At 45.3% G+C, this 22,812-nt stretch overlaps 1 protein-coding gene across 1 annotated transcript in view; it reads left to right on the forward strand.

Moving 5' to 3' along the window:
* Window positions 1–312: 312 nt before the first annotated feature.
* Window positions 313–22,812, forward strand: part of LOC136659277 (disintegrin and metalloproteinase domain-containing protein 10-like) — a 42,546-nt gene continuing 20,046 nt past the window's right edge. The window contains exons 1-10 of the mRNA XM_066636413.1: window positions 313–331; window positions 1,756–1,900; window positions 5,362–5,480; window positions 6,723–6,881; window positions 7,814–7,905; window positions 8,221–8,340; window positions 10,344–10,436; window positions 14,909–15,077; window positions 19,652–19,812; window positions 21,748–21,919. Of these exons, the coding sequence (XP_066492510.1) occupies window positions 313–331; window positions 1,756–1,900; window positions 5,362–5,480; window positions 6,723–6,881; window positions 7,814–7,905; window positions 8,221–8,340; window positions 10,344–10,436; window positions 14,909–15,077; window positions 19,652–19,812; window positions 21,748–21,919 (1,249 nt within the window). The remainder of the gene's footprint in view (window positions 332–1,755; window positions 1,901–5,361; window positions 5,481–6,722; window positions 6,882–7,813; window positions 7,906–8,220; window positions 8,341–10,343; window positions 10,437–14,908; window positions 15,078–19,651; window positions 19,813–21,747; window positions 21,920–22,812) is intronic.

Here is a 22,812-nt window from a genome sequence, read left to right on the forward strand (position 1 = left end):
GAACTTCTTCCTTCATACACATATTAAATACACATTTCAGTTCTTCAAATAAAGCTGAAACCCAAGATGTTGTTCTAGTTAATCCAAAATGGGAATAAGTTACAATAAAAGTATAGAGTTATGCAGGCTTTTGATCCTGCATAACTTGCATATATAACATAAACCATCTGAGGGATCTGTGGCTCAGATATAAGTGGCATTCCCAGAGCACAGTTCTAAGTTTTGCAGGGCACCTCCCCCTTGCTGTTGGAGCCATTCCAAGTGGCAAGAGCAATTCGGTGAAATCTCCTCCTCTGCTCTTACCCTCTTGGAATGGCTCCAACCACAAGCGGTAACTCACAGGCCACACTGAGGTGTCCTGTAAAACTTAGTGCTGTTTAGTAGTGTAGATAAGGGAGTGTACGGGAGTAGCAATTATACTGGGCAACAAGCTTTAGGGGGACAGCAAGTTGAGTTTGACACTAGTGGCCAAAATTGTGAAAACTCCAGTATATATGGATAATACCATCATGCTATATATCATTGGAAAGGTAATTTAATGCAGAATGAAATAAACTGCACTGAAATATCTGTATTTTATCAAAAGTTATGGCCAATTAACCAGAAAATGAAAACACAACTGCCTAATGCAGGGGTGTCCAAACCCTGGCCCTGGGGCCACTTGCGACCCTCAAGGACTCCCAATGCAGCCCTGAGGGAGCCCCCAGTCTCCAATGAGCCTCTGGCCCTCCAGAGATTTGCTGGAGCCCACACTGGCCTGATGCAACTGCTCTCAGCGTGAGGGCAACTGTTTGACCTCTTGCATGAACTGTGGGATGAAGGGCTCCCTCCACTGCTTGCTGTTTCAAATCTGTAATGCAGCAGTGGCAGCAAAGGAAAGGCTGGCCTTGCTTTGTGCCAGTCCTTTTATAGGTCATGAGCTATTACAAGAACTTCATTCATTCATATAAGTTCATCTTTAATATATACATTTATGTAAACGTATGTAAATTTATTCAAATTTTAAATGTAAATTAATTCTTTTTTCTCCCGGCCCCCCAACACAGTGTCAGAAAGATGATGTGGCCCTCCTGCCAAAAGCTTTGGACACCCCTGGCCTAATGGAACAAAAAGTGTATTTCTTTAATTCAAAACTGACCTATGAGACTGATTGTTCTGAGAGCCAATGAGATGTTATGATGATACAGCATGATGTTGATATGAGTCAGCTCTCATTTCCATGTTTCATAATAAGTTACCCCTGCTAACTGGGTAAAGAGGCACTTTTTCAAGTGGCTCCTCTTATATTTAGCAGGGGGAAAATAATGGTCCCTGTTCATCTCAGCACAGTGTCTCTAATCAATAAGAGGCACACTTTATTTATTTATTTATTTAATTAAATTTGATTTTGTTATGGGGGGCTACAAAATCTTTGACCCCAGGTGGCTGATAGTTGCCTTAACTATGTCAATGGCTGGAGGGGAGAGGCAGAACAAGTGGGTGGCGAGCTACTGGGGGGAAGAGGCAGGTTTTCTTCGATTTTCACTTTTTTAATAACCGGGGTGTGACGTCACTTCCCGGGCATCATTTTGACTTCAACACTGGGCTACGTGATCATTAGCTACACCATTGATACTGTGTCCCCCTTTTGGGAATGCCACTGAGATATAAGACTCATTGGGGCAAGTTGGAAGCTGAAGTTGCCTTAGTCTGGCCTCCTGTGGGTTCTTGTGTTCATCAATATTTGTTTTCTCCCTTCCTCTCCTTGTATTTAAGCAAATGAGGCTGGGCACCGAAGATCATTCATAAAGCACTATGAGAGAATTTATTATGACACAGCAGCTTTGGACAAGATACATCAGGAGGCCAAGCTGAAGGAAGATGGAAGCGTTGTTCTGCTTGAGTTCCAAGCCTATCAGAGGTATGGTCCTTCAATTCCAAACAAGCAGTGCCGTTCAGACAAGGGAAGAGGCTGTAGCTCAGTGGCAAAGCACGTGCTTCATATGCAGGGGGTCCCAGGGTCACTCCCTGAACATCTTCAGGTAAGGCAGAGAAGATTTCCAAAGTTAAGACCCAGGAAGACCGTTACCAGTTAGTTCTGACCATGTGAACCTAGATGCACAGGCAGTTCCGGAGTGTGAGCACTTCATTGCCTAGTCAAGGAATTTGATCTCCATTGCTAGACGCTGTGACAGAAGGCACTTTTGCAAGCTTTGAGCATTTTGCTTTATGGTCATAATGTCTGTGTAAATAGTATCAAAACATTTTAAGAGCAGTTCCCCATTTCTATTTATGTTGAGGGTTGCAGCATTAATGTGAAATTAAAAGTCTGTCTGCCCCTAGAAATCTAATGTGTGGGACAAGATGATCTACCAAATGCACTTTCCCCCTTCTGCTCCTCCTTTACATTTTCCAATGTTGCCACTGCATAGAGCAGGGGTCTCCAAAACCTGGCCCAGGGGCCAGATTCGGCCTGCAGCAAGCCTCTTTCCGGCCCGCGGCCAACCTCTTGTCCCCTGAAAGCCTCTGGTCCACTCAACTGAACATGACCAGACCTGTGCTCTGATTGTGTCTGGAGGGTGTTCTGAGGGCCAGAGAGGTTGAATGAGTGAGCCCATTTATTCACTCATCTAAGTTCCATCTCTAATTTATTTAAATTTTATATTTAAATTTTTATTCTGGCCCTCAACACCACACCAGATATTTGATGTGGCCCTCTGGTCAAAAAGTTTGGAGACCCCTGGCATAGAGGGACCAATGGTCATACTCCAGGAGGTTCCTCAGTGAGGTCAGTAATAGTGAACTAGCCTCCTTGAAAGACCATTTGCCCACCTCTGCTAATCTTCCTGTACAGGCACAGTCCAAGAGACAGGCCCTTTTCTGTGGTGCTGCTGAGAGGGAGTCCCACTTATGTTCAACTTATAATTGATTTTTGTTTCACTACTGGTTTTCACTGGTAGCACTGGATATTTATACTGAAAATATGAAAAAATTTAAATCATTTTATTGTTTTGGTTGTTTCCTTTTAATTAAGCATTTCTTGTTTGTTCTGTTTTTCACTGTAGGCTGCTTTGTGTAAATTATTTTTAAATGTTCATAAATATATAAAATAAACAAATACAAGGGGTACACTTTCAGTTTGTGCAGAGTAATCTGACTGGCTGCCCCCCACCCACTCATAACACACTGTTTATGCACCTGGTCCCTAGTACATTCGTTAGAATCCTGTGTGACACAAGGGTTCTAGGGCTGGCATGTTCAGCAAACAATCTAGGCTGTTTCCAAAGCAGATAGCCATGAACAGAGCTGAGCATGACAGAGACATGACAGAGACAACAATCTTTTGCCATTTGTCACCTGTCTCTGATATTCAGAAGAATGCTGTCTTGATACATGAAAGTTCAATTTTTGCTTTTGTGGCTAATCACCAGCGAGAAAGAGATGTATGCTCCCTTAAACTGTATAATCCTTTTAAAAAGAGGGACCAACTGAAAAGGTTGCCTCACATACAGTTTGGTGGGGGAGGCGGCCATCTCTGTCCACCTATAAGTTCAACCTTGTTTTACACAGATTTTTTTATACATTGGTTTGACTCAACACAAATGGCCCCTGCAAATGAGCTTATTCCTGGAGAAGGGGAAAATGCATCTCTTTAAAATCACAGTTTAAAAAACTGCTTTTCATACTATGGTAGAGAGACAGTCATGCAAGCAATCATTCCATTCCTCAGATGCGCAAGGCAAAGGCAGGGGATCCTTTGCATTTCTAATTGCTGACTGCCAACCCAATTCTATCCACACTTTCCTGGGAGTAAGCCCCATTGACTCTAATGGGACTTACTTCTGAGTAGACACACATAGGATTGGGTTGTGCCTCTCTACAACAGTAAGAAAAGCTGTTGTTAAACCACAATTGTAAAGGGACACACTTTTTAATTTTTTTAAACTGCTTTTATTTAACATATTTTATGGCATCAGCAGGGAGTCCCAGAATCAAACCCCTGAGGATGTTAAGGCAAAGCCTTATTCCATTTGGAGCAATGGAAGGGCAAGAAACCTGGAACTGTGTTTTTAAATCTATTTTTCCACTTTTTTTTATCCACAGATTTTTTTCCCCGCTGGGGTTTCTGCGAAACCCCAGCGGATTGACCTTCCTCCTTCCATTCAATGGACTGGAAGAGGAGTACAGAGAGGAAGAACTACAGAGAGGAGGAGAGTGTTGAGCTAGAACAGCGTCTTCAAACCCTGGCCTCGGGGCCAAATCCAGCCCTCCAGAGGATTTTAACTGGCCCGTGAGGTTCCCCAATGTCTCAGAGCTAAAATAGCTCAAAAGATGCACTTCTAGGTTTCCTAGCACAGGTATATACCGCATTCAGCCACTAGAGGTGCTGAATGTAATGCAATGTAATGAAAATAAATTATTCCATTACACTGCATTACATTCAGCACTTCTAGTGGCAGGCAGCCCAATCCAGAGCTGCCTGGTGTGCGGGGCTGCAGCAGTGCCGAAAATGGCTGCCACTGCATCCTTCGTGCTCAGCAGGCAGCACTGGCAGCTCCTTGGGAGAAGGGGACTTTCGTCCCCTTCTCCTGGATAAGGCGAGTAGCCCCACAATGGGGCTACTTGATTCTACGGCAACCCAAGGGTCAGCGTAGAATTAAGAGCCTCCATGTCAGGCCAGCAGCTCAACACCAGTCCTGCCTCCCTCCCGCCCCCTATACGCCAACTCCCCACCCTCTCCCTGCCCTCCCTCCACCTCTCTCTGCCCCGGAACACCTCTTCCCTGCTTCCCTCCATGCCCCCATCCATGCCCAACAGTCAGCACGACTGCCAAGCGGTGGAGCATCCACTGGCGCTGAGGGCCACAAATGTGCCGTACGGGCATAGGATTGGGCCCCGAATGAGATATATACTGATGTAGAATATATCAGTATATATAAAATATAAATACAAACCTGGAATATAAAATATAAATACAAACATAAAGTTAATGTCTATGTTAAACTTAGAAATTGAGCAGAAATTTAGACAAAACATTTGTTATTTGCATTGTAGCTTGCTTGATGCTTTCCCCTCCCTTCCTGTGCAAGTCAATTTTGCCTTCTGGTCCCCTCCTCCTTCCATCCCCACCCACTTATTATATTCAGTCAAAATCTCAGCACATTGGTTTTCCATGTATGATTTATTTATTTTCTGGTCCTTAACAGTGTCAGTTATACGATACAGCCCTCATGCCAAAAAGTTTGGAGACCCCTGAGCGAGAACATGGGAGAGTGGGAGGAGCAGAAGCTGGTGCATCATGGGGTAAGGGGGGGCACACCACCTCAGGTGTCAGGAGGTCTTGGGCCATGCCTGCTATTACACAATGTCACCATCTTGCAGGATCTTCAAACTGAGACTTCGAAGGGACATGAGTGTGTTTGCAAAAGGCTTTCAGATTACAAGAAAGGGAGCTCTGGGGCCCATGGATGTCTCTTTCATTTACTCCGGTGAACTGCAAGGTGAAAAAAGTATGATTATGGAAAGATGTCAGGATTATCGTACTTTTTCTTTGTAGCTGTCAGGGTTCTGGACTCTGCCTTTTGACATCAGAGGAGAGGTTTGATGATGCAGAGAATGGGGAGGATCAGGTTCAAGAATAATCTCAGGAGACAACCTGTGAAGTTGCCACCTGGCATAGGCAACTGTCAACAAGGACCTCAGAATCTAGAGCTGGAAATTATGCCAGAGACAGGGAGTCAGAGCCAAGCCCATGTAACCCAGGCTTTCATAGAAACATGGAAGGGACCTAATAGGTCATCTAGTCCAACCCCTAGCCTGTAGCAGGAAATCCTCTTTCCTGCTTTGATGCTTGTTCATTTGGAAGTTCTCCCTGGATAGAGGCAGACAGAACTGAATGGGATCATAGCTGCTGGCCATCTTTTCCCTCACATACTTGATCTCTTCTTCAATTCTCTTCTTATCTCTTCTTATCTTATCTCATCTTATCTCTTCTTCAGTTGCTCATTCTCCTTATCAGCTGGGAGGAAATAGAGCAGGGATAATTAGCTTCTTGGGAGAGGGAAGGTAAATGTTGATTAACATGGAATGGAGAAAGATAGCTTTCTCTGCCTGCTTCCAGATGTTTGAATTTTTAACAGGCAAATACTGGCCTATACATGGCAGTGTTTCACCGGTGAACCTAAATTGTACCCAGACTCTGGAGTCCTATACCTATACATACTTTTCTGAGAGTAGATCCCCCTGTATTCAGTGGGACTTATTGCTGAGAAGACATGCATAAGATTATACTGTCAGACAATTTAATTTTTTCAAATCTTCCTGTCTCTCAGATTTTCTCTCCAGCATGACATGTGATATTGGATGCAGGATTTAATATTTTGAAAGTTTTGTTTTCTGATTTTTTTTTTAAAGCAAAGTTCTAGACCTTAAGTTGTAAAGAAGTTTTGTTTTCTGATTTTTTTTTTAAAGCAAAGTTCTAGACCTTAAGTTGTAAAGATTTGCATGAAAGTGTTTGGCAATGTCAGAAGCCAGGTAAAGGGGCTATCAATAAAGGGGCTCAGCACTGTGTGAATAGTGGAAGCAAAATAAATTATGCAACATATATGCAAATTTGCATACTTGTGTGCACAAGTTCATATATTTGTGAACTTTCAGAGTTCAGCTTGCCATGCCTTGGAATTGTTTAGCAGAGTGTGAACAAACTGTCTTACAATGACCTTGATTGTGTGACTTTTAAATAGGAGAACCAGGTTCCTTCTGCCATGGCTCCATCATCAATGGGCTTTTCGAAGGGTTTATCCAGACGTGGAATGGCACCTATTACATTCAATCTGCTGGAACGCTTCTTGCTAACCAAACTTTTCCAGGTCATTTGTTCATCCACCACGAGAGTGACTTAGGTGAATTCCCCATCCCTTACAAATGAAACATTCTCCAGAAATAGTTCAGTCTTTCTCTCTCCTATGAACAGTTTGTCTTGGGTGGGTTAATTTTGTTGGAGGTGATAGCACGGCAGGGTCATGGTGGATACTTCTTTGAAATTACCATTTTGCTGCTCTTTGTTTTTTTGTTTTTAATTGGGCTGTGGTCAGGGTTGGCTCATCTATGAGGCCAACTGGTGGTTGCCTCAAGCAGCAGATTGGTGGTACCAATATCTGTCCTGTCCTGCTAGTTGCATCCACTGCTCCTCCTTCCACTCCCTGGATGAGAAAAGAAGAGGGGGACATAGAGGTAGAAGAAATGTGGAGGGGGAAAAAATGCAAACATTAGAGGGTGGGAGGAGCAGAGGCTGGCTCATTATCAGACAGCGGGGCAGCATTTGGCACACCAGCTCAAGCCCTCACTGTGGTTCACAAAAACTGGCACCTGAAGTTGAAAGGGGACTTGATGGCCATTCATGGCTAGAATTTTTCCACCAGCCTTGAATAGTGTGTACAATAGCATGTACAACATTGACATCTGTGATTGGCAGGCACTATAAAGTCTCCAGACAGGCCAGCACTGGTAAAAATAAATATTTGGAGCCTAGTATTTTGTCTTTGACTGGCTTTGACAAGCCCACAATTTCAGTGACAAGATAACTGTGTTGGAAGCCCCTCCATCTCAGGTTGGGAATATACCTGCCTGGACTTGAAAATGGTCCTCTTCTGTCATGCAGATTGGCTGGGGACCCACATGAATCTATTTGGGGTGTGTATAGCTTGTTGGAATCTAAGGGTTGAGTCAGCATGCCCCAGTTCCTCCCCCAGAAAGATGTGTTCCAGTAAAATGATGCCATGTCACATCAATTTGAGGCTGCAGTTTCATAGTTGACTTTTGTTTCCAACTGTAGACTATAGATTTTGGGGAGACCCAAAATCAGTGTCTCTGGCAAAACAAACACACCAACACCTGCAAGATTTCCAGCGGAAGCTGATCATGAAGGTGAGGAGCAATTTTCTTTATGGTCCTTGCTCATTGCCAGTCCAAATTCTCTCCTCTTATCATTTCCAGGGAAGATGGGATTAAGAGGTGGATTATTTCTCTCACACACAATTCTAGAATAATGTTCATGGGCCCAAGCTAGACTTAAAATATTGTCCCTTTTCCCTCCAGTGTGAATGGGTTGGTCTGGGCTGGTTCGATTCTGTGCCCTAAATTCTCCACCTATATGAAGTCATACAGTTCAGAATTTCACTACATTTCTTAGTTCTACTATTTGTTTCTCCCCAACCTATCCTTTTTGTCCTTTCTCCAAAGAACAACTTTCGAAGACAGAAAAGAAGTTTAGATTATTCAAAGACGTCTTGCCTGCTTCATATCCAAGTTGATTATCTTTTCTACCAAAGATTTGGCTCCACTGAAGTTGTAATTGCCCAGGTAGGAGAATTTGCCCAGGGAGTCCAGATACAGCTGACAGAGAGTAATCAGGGCCAGCAAGAAATTGTATGCAATACAGCCCTGAACTGCACCCCCCCCTGGAAAGACTGCAGATGGGGAAGGGGAAAATTGCTACCTTAAACTACAAAAAAAAAAAAAAAAATTACTTTGCACGTGGAAAGCTGGCATCTTAGGGCTAAGTTGAAAGCTTGAAATACTAGCGTTCCAATATCCTTGAGAAAGGATATTTTTTTCAATAATACATTCAAATATGCAACCTTGGAGCAACACCAGAATAATGACCAATCTTGACTCATGGTGAGTTTTAAATTTCACTGTCAGCTTGGGCTGAATCTTGAAGTGAAATAGACAGAAAATCCTGCTGTATTACCCCAGGCTCCTAGCACTGTATTGTGTCTTGTCAATCTAGAGACTTCATACTGCCTGCCAATTGCAGGACCTAATGTTGCGCCCTTTCCTACCTGAGGAGGGCTCTGCAGTCTGACCCTGTATAGTCAACTGTAGATTAATTTGGGTTGTGTAACAAAGTCCTTCCTTTTGTCTATCTCAGGGGTAACCTTAAACACTCAAAGAGCCATTTGGACCCATTTTCCGGAAAAAAGAAAACCTCGGGAGCCACAAAACCCTTTTGACATCTAAAATGAAGATAACACTGCATATATAGTTTGCGCTCCCCTCTTATAGGTCCCAGTTATATAATACACTCCCCTCTTGTAGGTCACAGTTATATAATACACTCCCCTCTTATAGGTCCCACTAAAAATCAGGTCCAGACCCACAGTTGGAGAACAACTGTTTTAGATTGTGCACAGGTGAACTGCTTGTGAAGGATACTGTCATTCTTTACTGTCATTTACATCTGTACTTCTGTAAATGCCTTTCCACACAATACTACCTCTGAACAAGACTACTTAACACTTAACTACTTAGTACTACTTAACACTGTTCACAAAGGTGCTCCTGAACAAACAAGCTAAGAGTTCAAAACTGCATAAAATAAAAGGCATACTAACAGTGATTACTTCCCAACCATGAAATATGCTTTGGTGGTACATATACAGTATGTTACACATACAGTATACAAACATATACAGAATACCATCTGGTGCAGGGGTCTCCAAACCCCTTTCAAGTTTGCAAGTGAAGGAAATGGAGCAGTAAGAGTGTGAGTGAGCGATGGGGGGAATGCTGAGTGGGGAGCTTGAAGGCTGTAATCCTGTGCACACTTTCCTGGGAGCAAGCACAATGGGACTTACTTCTGAGGAGACATGCACAGGATTGTGCTCTAAGCTTGGGAGGAGGACAGAGCAGCTGCACTCAATTGCTTGCTTTTGCCTTGGCTCCGTGGGGTCAGGGCTGCTTGTGGGAAGGGGGGTCATCAGGGTGTTCAAATGACCCCCCTGTTTGTTTATGCACCCTCCCTTCCATGGTCAGGTGGCTGGCGCTTTGGCTTGGGCGGGAGGGAACGTCGGCAGCGTTGGCGGTGGCGGGGGGGCTCGCCCTCGGTGGTGGTGCTCCGCCATCCGTTCTCGCCCTCTCCTATGGGGCGCAGCCGCAGGAGGTGTGGGAGCTGCGCGCATGCGCTTGGGCTGGTGAGCAGCGGCTGCGTTGCGGGAGGGGCGAGCCCCTCCCCCCAGACGGGTTGGCCCCGCAGGGAGCCACAGCAGAAGGCTGAAAGAGCCGCTTGCGGCTCCAGAATGGCAGGTTGCCGACCCCAGGTCTATCTCAAATGTTCTGCCAGTTTCATTGGATGACTCCAATGAATGTTGTGGAAGAAGGAGAAAAACTTTCCTCTATCCATTTTCTCCACACCATTATTTTATCAACCTCCATTTTCTCCCCCTTCTTAATTGCCTTTTTTTCTAAACTAAAAAACATTGAAACCTTTTACTCTAGGGAATGTGGGCTGCAAGTGATAGACAGACAGCTGAAGAAGCATTTTTAGGATGAGAAAGGTGCCTTCTCTCTGTTGTTTCTTCCAGATCGCCAGCTACATAAAAGCCGTGAATGCCATTTACAAAGGGGTAGAATTTGATGGGATCCGGAATGTCGACTTCCGAGTTAAGATGATCAATGTAAGTCAAGTCTTCCCTACAATCACATGAGCTTTCAACATCTCCCTTCAGTTTCAAAGACTCTGAACACCCTGGGGTTCCTTCAGGCTTCAGAAGTGCTAGTTTGGCCTGTTACTATGGCTGGACCAGCTGCTGCTCCTCCGCTTATAGCCTCAGGAGCCAATCAGATGTCTACCCAGTCAGTAAACTCAGAGTAATAGTAGCATTTCCTCCTTCCTTCTGTATACATAGAGAAGAATGAGTTGTACAGAGGTGGCATTTGCTTCTGGCTGCTGAAAGAGCTAGAAAGAGTCGCATATGACTTGGAGCAGTAGTTCTGATGTTTTTGGTGGCTGGCCCACCCATGAGGCCAATTGAAGCAGTTGCCTCAGGCAGCAGACTGGTTGGGAATGCCTACTTCCATCCACCTGCTTGCCACTACTGATCCTCCTCCTCCCGCTCCCTACACTGGAATGAGAAGAGGGAGATAAAGCAGTAGTGTGGAGAGAGGAGAGTGGTGGGCTAGAGTATCGGAGGAGCAAAGGCTGACTCATCACCAGATAAGGAGAGCAGCATTTGATGTCTCAGCTGCTAGGAGGTCTTGGGGTGATCCTGGTGGCAGGGGCTGCGTATAAGGTGGGTGCAAGTCTGGAGCAGGGATCTGGTGCACAAGGCCACGTTAGAAGGCAGTGAGTTACTAGGGAGCTGGTGTCAGAGGAATTCTAGAAAGAGAGCAACTGCATGAGCAAAGGACAAGGCTGCATTGATCCCCCTTTCTGGGATCCACTCCTGATCTGGAGCTGACTTTGAACCTTCATCCTTCTCCTGAGCAGTGGCGTAGTTAATGATCGTGTAGCCCAGTGCCAAGCTCAGAATGTTGCCCCAGAAGTGATGTCACAACTGGAAGTGTCGTCATGCCTGAGCTTTTTTAAAGGTGAAAATTGGGGGGAAACCTGCCTCCTCCTCCCCGCCAGACAAAATCAAAATTAATTAAGTAAATGAACAAAAGGTGTGCCCCTGACTGGTTCAAGACACTTTGCTGGGGTGAAGAGGAATGGTTATTCTCCCCCTGCTAAATATAAGAGGGGCACCACTTGAGTAAAGTGCCTTTTTACCCAGTTAGCAGGGGTAACTATTTTATGATACATGGAAATGTGAGCTGACTCATATTATCACCTTATTGGTTTCATGCTGTATCATAACATGTCATTGGCTCTCAGAACAATCACATAGGTCAGTTTTGAGTTAAGAAAATCCACTTTTTGTTCCATAAGCCTTTTCATTTTCTAGTTAATTGACCATAACTTTTGATAGAATACAGATATTCCAATGCAGTTTGCTTCATTGCACTCAGCATTAAATTACCTTTCCAGTGACATATAACATGTATTATCCATACATACCAAGATTTTCACAATTTTCACCACTAGTGTCAAGCTCAGCTTGTTGCCCCCCTAAAGCTTGGTGGAACTGCTACCCCCTGCACCTCCTTAGCTACGCCACTGCTCCTGAGCAGGCCAGAAGCAGGCCTCTGGCTACCAGGTGAACACTTCTGCACTACATTTGTGTTTCAGTCTGGATCCAATGTCATCTCTATGCTAGAGATGACAAAGGACTGGAGTGGGTTCAGTTCAGGGGGCTGAATCCTCTGGGATCTCAGGATCCTTTATTCTTCTTGGGAAGACACCTCAAGACACCCAAACGTCTTGGGGAGTTTGGGTCCCGCTGGGGTCTGACAGGAGGTAGAGTAGAAAACACCACTGTGAGTTTTCTAGTTGCACAGTGTTTTTTATCTCAGAGTCACTTTTGGAGGGTTAGCAGTGGCCATCTGTGGCAGCAAAACATAGCAAAGATGTTACCTTAAAGACAAACCATTTTATTTGTAAGCAAGGGCAGACATGTTCCATGTGAGTCTGCTGATCCTTGAAACAGCCATTGCTGTTGCTCACTGCCACCTGGTAAGCTTCCTCATTGCGCCCTGGCTTATTATGTGATGGTGTGTGATTACACCAGATGCTCCTCCCAATGGGAGCACCTTTTAAAACTCTCCATGCCTCATCTCAGGAATGCAGAGGACAAGATTCCTTTTACACCGGGTGAGAGAACAGGTCCCTTTCTTAAGGGAGTCTCACAAACTAGACACAGACACAAATGGGGGAACAGAAGAAGGGGTGGGCAGTAACGTAATAAATACTCATTTATTAGTCAATCTGGTAGATAAATTGAGAACCAGTATTGAACCCCAAATCACAGAATTTGCTGTGAGCCTACTGCAAATCGAGGGTAAAACTTAGGAACAGTCATTCACACACATCAAATGACCTGCCAGTAATTATTACCTAAGAACTCTACAGCTGAATTTATTGAAGAGTAGTATAACAGTGAAAACATATGGTGCATTTTAATTCATTAAGGGCACAATCCTACCCTGCGCAGGAACAGGCAAGCCAAGAGGTTTGCTCTGTATCCTGTGCAGGATAGGGACCCAAAGTGGCTCAGCCAGAGGCAAGAGGAAACTATTCCCCTTACCTCCGGGTAAGGCACCCTTGCCCTTACCTCTGACTTGCACCACCTCCTGAGGTGGCGCAAGTCCGAGGAGAGCTGAGTGGCTTGAAGTCACTCCAAGCTCCCAGCATAACTGGTGGATCCCAGCCCCACCTGCCCGCCCCCAGGGCCACCCACCATCCAGCCTCCTCCCACCCAGGAACACTGGGCTGATGCAAGGCTCACCTAGTAAGCTGCCACAGAGGCTGGATTCAGCTTCCGTGTGCCGGCACACCTCTGTGCACCATTGCAGCTTACTCCTGAGGAGGCACAAAGGTGCTTTACGGCACATTTGCAGCCCTCCTGGGCTGGCACAAGGGACTTGCACTGGCCCATGGTGCAATATAGTTTGCGCCCTCACTTTATTAATTTTAGTCTTCATTTAACATATAACTTCGAGTTGATGTCTTACTAAAATCCTTCGAAGTCTAATTGTAAAAGGCGCTCTATCCTTGCATTGTTCCTTTCCCTCGCCCATCTGTTCATCTGCCCTGTCCCTGTCCACAACTTGCCAGATGTGCAGGTCCCTTGTGGCTGGATTGTCCACTTGGCTCTGCACCGCACCACAGTGCCAGGTCAATGGACACAGCCTTTTTTACCACCCTGCATCACAGTGGCACAGTGAAGCCAGCCACCTCAGCAGCCACACTTGCCAAGCCATGTGGGGCTCCAACAGGTCTTGCAATATACCAGCCAGTGCTTGGCTTGTCCGCTCCTACTTGGAGGCAGTTGACCCATGGATAAGTTGACCCAGGTTTTCAGCGTAAATTTTAAGACCTAATTTTTTAGACATATACATTAGTATATACAGTAGGAAGCAAGGATGAACTGGTGAAGAATATGCAATTATTTAATGTGCACATGCATACACTTAGTTGCAATAGGATATAGCAAGACCAGCCCATCCACGATGCCAATTGAAGCAGTTCTCCACCCACTTGCCTCCACTGATCTACCTCCTGGATTGGAAAAGCATGATTGGACAGGGCAGAAGCATGGAGGAGAGGAGAGGAGTGGAATGGAGCAGTCGCTCCCAACATTTTTTCACTTGCATGCCCCTTGGCAGCCTATTTCTATAAATTGTACCCCTCATATTAGCCCTGCAAAGCATTTTAATGCCAACCTCGAAAGACATTCTAATACAAACCTACCTTTTTCCACCATTATTCAATTCTTTTTCATGTACCCCTAAAGGTCATGGCAAGGACCCCTAGGGGTACATGTACCCCAGGTTGGGAATCACTGGAGTAAAGTGTCGGAGCTGAAGTTGACACATCACAAGGTCGGGGACAGCACTTGGCATGCTGCATCATGTGCCAGGAGGTCTTGGGCTGGCCCTGGGATATAGGGACTTGGGTTGTAGCAAAGTCTTGATGGAAAAGGTAGGCATTGGGAATTGATCTGAAAGGAGTAAGAGTGATCTGAACTGGGAATTGAATTGATTGGGAATTGATCTGAAAGGGGTGTTGAATGAATGTTTGGGGAGGGAGTTCCAGGCACAAGGGGCAGCAAAGGAGAAAGGGCAGAGTCATTGAAGGAAACCAAAGCCCTTCAGAATTTCTCTGTTTCTAGTTTCTGTGCACTGGGGACTGTTCACACCCCACAGGAGGTCAGGGAGACCCAACTGCTCAAACAGACTTCTGCTGGAAAACTGAAAGAAATGACTCCCTCGTTTTTTCACATGGCCTCTCATCCTGAGGCTTTCTGGGCCTGCCTCTTAAAGTCTGCAACATGCCTAACACCACCTAATGAGTTTGTGAAACTGGCAAGATTTGAAGTGGGGTCTGGGGAATTTCTGGTTCCCTCGTCGTCATAGTAGCTTTGGCTTATTTATTGCTGCTGGATGAAATGGTGGGTGTGGATGCTCCCCATCCGAGGTTGAGTCTTACCCCTGGGATGCTTTACAAAAACTGTTCCTGTTGTCTAGTGCGGTTGTTTCTCTTCTGCAGATAATCGAGGAGGAGGACCGTTCAGGGTCCATGCAGTCACCTTTCATCAGTGCAGAGATGCTCCTTATGCTCCACTCCAAGTCCAACTGGAACAGCTACTGTCTAGCTTTCCTTCTGACTGATCGGGATTACAGTGGTGTTCTGGGCATTGCCTTCAATGGGCAAGCTGGTGAGGAATGTATTTATTATTGCAAAGCAGAGACTTGGAGTGGCACCACTAGAGTTTGCGTTACCTGGTGTGGGAGGCCAGTGCATCACCCACATGATGGATCTCCTCCCACGCAGTGGGTGGGGCAACACCCTGGGTGGTGTACCATTGCACCACCCCTGCTTGTTTTTTGGCATCATAGATATTTCAATGTGGTTTGTTTCATTGCATCCTTCATGAAATTACACACTGATTGATATATAATATTATTAGCATAAGAATGTAAGAAGAGCCTTGCTGGATCAGGCCAAGGACCCTTCTAGTCCAGCTTCCTGTATCTCACAATGGCCCACCAAATGCCTCAGGCAGCACACAAGACAGCAAGAGACCTGCATCCTGGTGCCCTCCCTTGCATCTGGCAGAATGTCTAAAATGTCCATTCTAAACCATTCTAAACCTCCATGTCTAAAATCAGGAGGTTGCACATACACATCATGGCTTGTAACCTGTAATGGATTTTTCCTCCAGAAATGTGTCCAATCCCCTTTTTAAGGCAAATAGGCCAGATGCCATCACCACATCCTGTAGTAAGAGCACCCAATTTTTAGATTGACCCACCGGAAGTTATGTCATGACCAGAAGTGACATCATCAAGCAAATTAAAGTAAATAATTATAAATATTTAAAGTAAAGTAAAACAAATAAATAAGGGGAAGCCAGCCCTGTTCCACCAAATGAATTGTCCACCTGCCTGCAATACCCACCTCCAAAATCAGTTAAATTTTCAGCCCTGCCCAGTTCAATTTAAGTTCTTCTGTTTAAACCATATCACTGTTTAGGATTTACCTAGCTTTGCAAGTCTAAAAAATGACAAAAATTCACCTTACCAGTTGAAGCCTGTTTTTATTCTTTTTTTTGGGGGGGGGGGGCTGCCTTCTGGAGCATTTGTTAAGCTCCTGTTCCATCAGATCAGGATTTGGAACCATTCTGGTGGCCACACATTCCCCTTTGCCTGGCCTGACCAGAGCCAAGGCACATTTGCTTACTTGCAAGTAAACATCTACTCGCGAGTAAACATTAGTTTCGCTTTCCATAAGGCTCAATATATGTATTTGTCCGCTTGGAGGGAAGGACTTCCTTCTCAGGTGTTTTTGGGGGCTGCATTCATCAGATTGGGACCTTTCTGCTGTTGTTGGATTCCTCTCAGCCTACCCTTTCTGATGGACTAAGGCAAGTTTGCCTACTCACGAGTAAACGCGTGATATGACCCAGTTTCACCTTCCATAGGGCTCCACGCATTTTTGTTTTCTGGTTTTTTAGTCATAACTTTTGATAGAATGGGGATATTTTACTCTGGTTTATTTCATTGCATTCTGCTGTAAATTTTGCATCCAGTGGTGCATGACATGATGGTATTATTCCTAAAAACAGTTATTTTGCCGCGTAACCCCCCCAGTGAGTGTCACCCCCCCGTGCGCATTACCTGTTGCATTACCCTAGCAATGCAACTGTTGTGAAGATTCACATTTGTGTTTTTGTAAACAACACCCACTCTATAACAGGGGTGCCCAAACCCCGGCCCAGGGGCCATTTGCGGCCCTCGGGGACTCCCAATCTGGTCCGCAGGGAGCCCCTAGTCTCCAATGACCCTCTGGACCTCTGGAGACTTGCTGAAGCCCGGGCTGGCCCAATGCAACTGCTCTTAGTGTGAGGGCAACTGTTCGACCTTTCGTGTGAGCTGTGGGATGAGGGCTCCTTCCACTACTTGTTGTGTCACGTCTGTAATGCAACAGCGGCAGCAAAGGAAAGGCTGGTCTTGCTTTGTGCAAGGCCTTTTATAGGCCTTCAGCTACTGCAAGACCTTCATTCATTCATATAAGTTCCATCTCTAATATATTCATTTATATAAATTTATTCAAATTTTAAATGTAAGTTAATTTTTTTTCCCCGGCCCCCAACACAGTGTCAGAGAGATGATGTGGCCTTCCTGGCAAAATGTTTGGACACCCCTGCTCTATAGCCTTATGCTATGCTTATACAAAGTCAGACCATTTGGCCACCTAACCTTGTACTGACTTCTTTGGCTGGCAGTAACTCTCCAACTATCAGGCAAGGGTCTTTCCAAGCCAAGCTGTGGGGAAAGTGATGGTCAAGAGATCCTTTGCCTCTCCAAAGAGAATCCTTGTCATGCTGGTTATCTAGTGTGTGTGTAACTCCTCAGTGGTGTTCCCAGAGGGTGGGCACAGTGCTAAATTTTCATGGCGCCTCAATGCACCCTGTAAACTGCCCCTCCCCCTTGCTGTCAGAGCTATTCTGAGTGGCAAGAACAACACAGAAGCGATGCCCCTGCGCTTCTCAGAATGGCTCCAATGGCAAGGGGGGCAGCTTACAGGATGCATTAGGCACCTTGCAAAACTTAGCCCACCCTCTGGGAATGCCACTGCAACTCCTAACACGCTGATGAGGAGACATACACAAACTGTGATCAGTTATGAGAGGGCAAAGGGACCCAGCCCCCTTATCTTTTATTTTGGACCCCCTTTCCAATAGAGGGCATGATATGGCTAAATTGGAGTCGGGGGCCTGTTGATTTCATTCAAGTCTTCCCTACATGCTCTCCAATAATTTGTTCACGAGATCTGGCATTTGCTTATGTGATGAATCATTTAATGTTTTTGGGAGGATAATGATGATTATTAGAAATTTTTAGAAGCAAACTTCTTTCAGGCTCCACCAAATTGAATACTGTGGCAGAAAAACAGAAATTGATAGGAAAATAGAAATATAACATTAAAATATATTTTGAATGATTTAAAAGATGGGTCTCCAAACTCTGACCGTGGGCCAGATCTGGTGCACCATGATAATAATGTCGGGCATGGGGTGGTGGTGACGAAGTCTTACTATTCCGCCTGGCAGGCTCCTTTTTTCATGCCTGGCAACCGCTTCTGCTCCACATTGCCCTAGGGCCTATAAGGCTCTGTGCACTGATTTCAGGGAGAAGTACTGATGCAGAGATCAGGCACAAAAAAGGAGGCTACACTGTGGAATGGCAAGGCTTTGCCACTGTCATGCCCAAGATTATTATCATTGCACACCATGGGTCAGAGTTTGGAGACTCCTGATTTAAAACAAAGTTTTGGACCTTTACATTCCTATTTTCACTCAAACTGCAAATAGGCCAACACACATTTTGTTGTCATAAAACAGCATTTCTCAAGCAGTGATACTTGTACCACCTGTAGTAATCAGGGTGGTTTCTGGTGGTACGTGCAGGACCCCCAGACCAGCAAGGCAATGTGACAAGCAGCAACAGGAGGCTCAGCTCAGTGAGCAGAGCTCCAGTGTGCACTTTTTGCAGGCTCAAGAAAGCCCTTCTGTTCCCCCTGAGCCTCTTACCAGTACTTGTCGTGACACATCTGGCCTCCCAATCCAGAAGCAACTGGCAATGACATCATCACCAGTTACTTCTGCTGGTATTTCTAATAGGTGGACCGTGCAAAATGGTACAGCAGAGGACAGATGTTGAGAAACACTGTCATAAAAGATAGATCTATTCTTGGGTATATTTTGAGTGCTAAATCCCTCCAAAATGTCATTGGTTTTGCCCAGTTGGCTCTAGTCTTGAGGGTGTGGTATAGCAACCTTAGAGCCCAATCCTGGGCTCAGCGCCACGGCTTTGTGCCGCTGCACACTGTCGCAAACATGCCATAAGGCATGTTTGCAAACCTCACCACCAGGCTACCACCTGCGTTAGCCCAGTGCCAGCCAGTGTTGGGCTAGTGCCAGGTTAGTGCGGGGCGGGCACCCAGCCTCCACCAGGAGGTGGGGAGGAGGCGTTCTGGGGAGAGGGGAGGTGTGGGGAGGGCGGAGAGAGGGCAGGCGGGAGGCGTGCCGAGGAGAAGGAGCGGGGAGGGAGGGAGGCGGGTTCGTGGAGCTCCGTTCCACCTGATCCAAGGCTTTCATGTGGGGCTTGGCGCCCTATACGAACGCCTTTATTTTACTGCCAACCTTTTGGTCAGCGGTAAAGTGAGTAGCCCCATTGCGGAACTGCTTCTCTTACCCTTCTCCCCTTCTCACGAAAGTTCCCTGCCGAAGCCCGAGGCACACAGGATCCGGCGGCAGCCGTTCTTGGTGCCACCAAGGCTGGACACCCCAGGCAGCTCAGGATTGGGCTGTTATATGCTAGCAGAGTCCTCACGAGGAAGCCAAGGCATTGACTTCCTCACAAGGAAGCTGCTTGAATCAGCATGTAAGGTGGCTATACTAGACTGTCAAAACTAGAGCCAATCTGGCAAAACTGATGACATTATTGGATTCAGCACCCCAAAAATATCCTAAATTCATTCAAACATCCATGGCAACCTAAAAAGGGGGGGAATTTTTTTGGTAGGACTGTGTAATCTTTATACATATTTGCTTGAGAATATCTTTAAGACCCCAAAAGAAGAAAGAATTTGTATCCAAAAGAACCTCCCCTATGAAGGTGATAACATTGCAGGTGACTGAACATTATCCTGATGTTCAATTATTCAATATGTAATAAGTTAAAATTTATTCTATGGCTTCCACCATTAATTTACTTTCTGTCTCAGGCAACTCAGGAGGAATTTGCTCCAAGCACCAGAATTTCCAGGGTAAGGATGTATCGCTGAACACCGGACTTATCACACTGCAGAAATATGGCCAGGTCTTGCCTCCTAGAATGATCCACATCACACTTTCTCATGAATTTGGACACAGTCTGGGAGCCTATGTGAGTATAATTCTAGGCATGTCTACTCAGAATACACTACTCAGAATACACTACAGCATTCAGTGGGACTTGCTTTACATAAGTTGTGTATAGGATTGCAGTTTATGTTTCTGATGCAAATATGATGGGAAAATCCCTGGTTTTGGCCTTTTGCAGCCCTCAGGGATCCCCAATCTGGCCCATAGGGTCCTCTGGAGACTTGCTGGAGCCTGCACTGGCCCAACTTAACTACTCTCAGCACAAGGGCCAACTCTCGCATGGCTGTGGGCTTCTTCCGCTGCTTACTGTTTCATGTCTGTGAAGCAGCAGCTGCTGCAAAGGAAAGGCCAGCCTTGCTTTGTGAAAGGTCTTTTATAGGTCTTGAGCTATCATGATACCGTCATTCATTCATATAAGTTCTGTTTCTAATATATTCACTTATGTAAATTTATGTAAATTTATTCAGATTTTAAATGTTAATTCCTTTTTTTTTCCTGGTCCCCATCACAGTGTCAGAGGGATGATGTGGCCCTCCTGCCAAAAAGTTTGGACACCCCTGCCTTAGAGGCTTCTGAGGAGCCTTAAAAGGCTGCTGGGTCATCTGCTATAATAACTGTTGTCCTGGGATGCTTCCCTGGAACCACTGAAATCAGCATCATGGCAGAAACCCACATGGCTGGTATGATCCATGGTGGAAATTCACATTCCATGGCTGGTATGACCCAGCAGACAGGTGGTTTTGTGGATTTTCTGTCTTTTTTGTCTAGCTTTCTCAAGTCCAATTGGTCCTAGACAGCCCACCTGCTTGAATTAGCATATGCCAATCAATTGGGCATCCTCCCTAGGTTTTGAGGATCACACAAAAGGACCCTCTAAAGGAAGAGGAGTAATAATCTCAAGGTTCTCATTAAAATCCAAACAAAGGGGAACATGAAATACAGGATTTATTAGGATCCAATTAACAATTAAAAACTTTAATATATTAAATATGCAGATAACAAAAGCACTACAAAATAAAGGAGGCTACTGAACCTGCAGGATTCCCCCTCAGGCAAAACCCTTTTATGAACTTGCCAAGAAAAGCTGCAAAGAAAAAGATTAAAAACCTAACCAGTCAAAAATAATTTCACTCAGTCCCCCAGCTACTCCTCCAAATCCCATCCAACCAAAGAGGCAGCAAAGTTCCCTTCTCCACAGGGTTTTATTCTCTATACTAATAAGCCCAATCCTTCTCACCTGGGTCCTTTACTCCTGAGGAAACCCAACTACTCCAATACCAATAGAAGGAAAGTAAAGACCTACATGAAACAACATTTTCATGACAATGTTGACCCAGTCTGTTGCTGAAAACAGCTGCTGCTTCAGGAAAGACATACCTGCTCATCATGTGAATATAGGGACTAGAGCAGCCATTTTCAACCACTGTGCCCATTACTGTGCTGCCCATTACTGTGCTGCAAATGGTCCACACGTGTGCCGCAAGAGTTTGGGAGAAGGGTAATTTGTTAATAGGGCCAATGGGGATGTGAGCTCCCCACCAACAGCATGGTGTGCCTTGTTAATTGTCAAAAAACAGATGGTGTGCCTTGACAATTTTAGTACCTTGTCAGTGTGCCATGAGACAAAAAAGGTTGAAAATCACTGGACTAGAGCATGAAACAATGTGAGTACCTAGCACAGGAGGTTAAAGCTGAAAATGAAACAAATCTCTAACACAGTGGTTCCCAAATTGTGGGTCAGGCCACTCATTATTTTTTTCAGATTTTTTTTTAAATACCACCCTTCCTCCAATGAGCTCAGGGTAGTGTACTTGGTTCCTTCCTTCCTTTTGTCCCTACAACAACCCTGTGAAGTAGGGTAGGCTGAGAGATAATGACTTACCCACATTCACTTCGCATTTGCTGTTCTTCAGAAATATTTGTAATGGATTTGTGAACAAGCCTATTTCCTTTTCAGCATGACGAGAGCAAGGAGTGTGCCCGGTTTGACTTTGACACCACACATGGGAAATACCTGATGTTTGGCTATGCCACTGATGGGGAAGAATTTAACAACGACAAATTCTCCCCGTGCAGCATAGCTTATATTGCTAAAATCCTGAGGATGAAGAAAGACCTCTGTTTCGTTGGTGAGGGACCCTTTCTGTTTTAATGTCCATTATTTTTTATTTGGGGATGTATCTTTTTGTGGTTTTAATTGGCACATGAATGAACCAAAGTGTAAGTTCCTGAATGTCAAATGTTGAACCATGCTGTATGCACAATGACAAAGCAGATTCCATTACTAAATGCAACTGTAAGTACATCTTTGCCCTTGACTCTTCCTGAGTGGATCAAGACAGTGGATCAGGAGGCTGTATGATCCTTTGCTGTGGCCCGTGTTGTTGAGCTGCTCATCATCCTTGGATCACCGATCGCCTAGCTGTGCAATGATAGGACACCTGGAAGGGGTTAGGAGGCATTGTGTAAGCATTAAGGTTGTGAGTGGGACTGAAAGCAAGATTGTGAGTGGGTGGTTGTCGAGGTGTGATGTGAGTGGGTTTTGGTTGTCATACAGGAGTGTTTAATTTTGGCCTTGTAATAGGGAGCCCAAGGAGAAGGTGGTGACCTCTGTCTTGGTGAGAGGGGAACAGGGGGTGCAGTAACCCAAGTTTCAGTGAGAGGGGGGCTGCTGTCTAAAGTGGATTGAATGTAGAAAGAATTCAATAGTGAAGTGAGAGTGACTGAGTGCTGAATGAAGTGTGTGTGGTTCAGGTTGTGTGGTTTGTGGGTCAAACCTGCCAAAGGGCAATGTGTCTGACACCTCGAGGGAGCCCGGGGGATGGGAGTGCAAACACCATTAGTAGAGTGACAGGTTACAGAAGATATGGCAGTGGGGGTTGGGCAGGCGAACGAGGGTCAGTCATAGACAGACTGTCCCTCTTTCTGATCCTTCCCCCATCCCTCTGACCCTTGGTACTCTAGGCAATGATCCCCTGAGTCTGTAACTGCTGCTCTTGAATACCAAGTCAGTGAATAATAA

This window comes from Tiliqua scincoides, chromosome 8, assembly GCF_035046505.1.
Source record: "Tiliqua scincoides isolate rTilSci1 chromosome 8, rTilSci1.hap2, whole genome shotgun sequence".
Taxonomy (NCBI): domain Eukaryota; kingdom Metazoa; phylum Chordata; class Lepidosauria; order Squamata; family Scincidae; genus Tiliqua; species Tiliqua scincoides.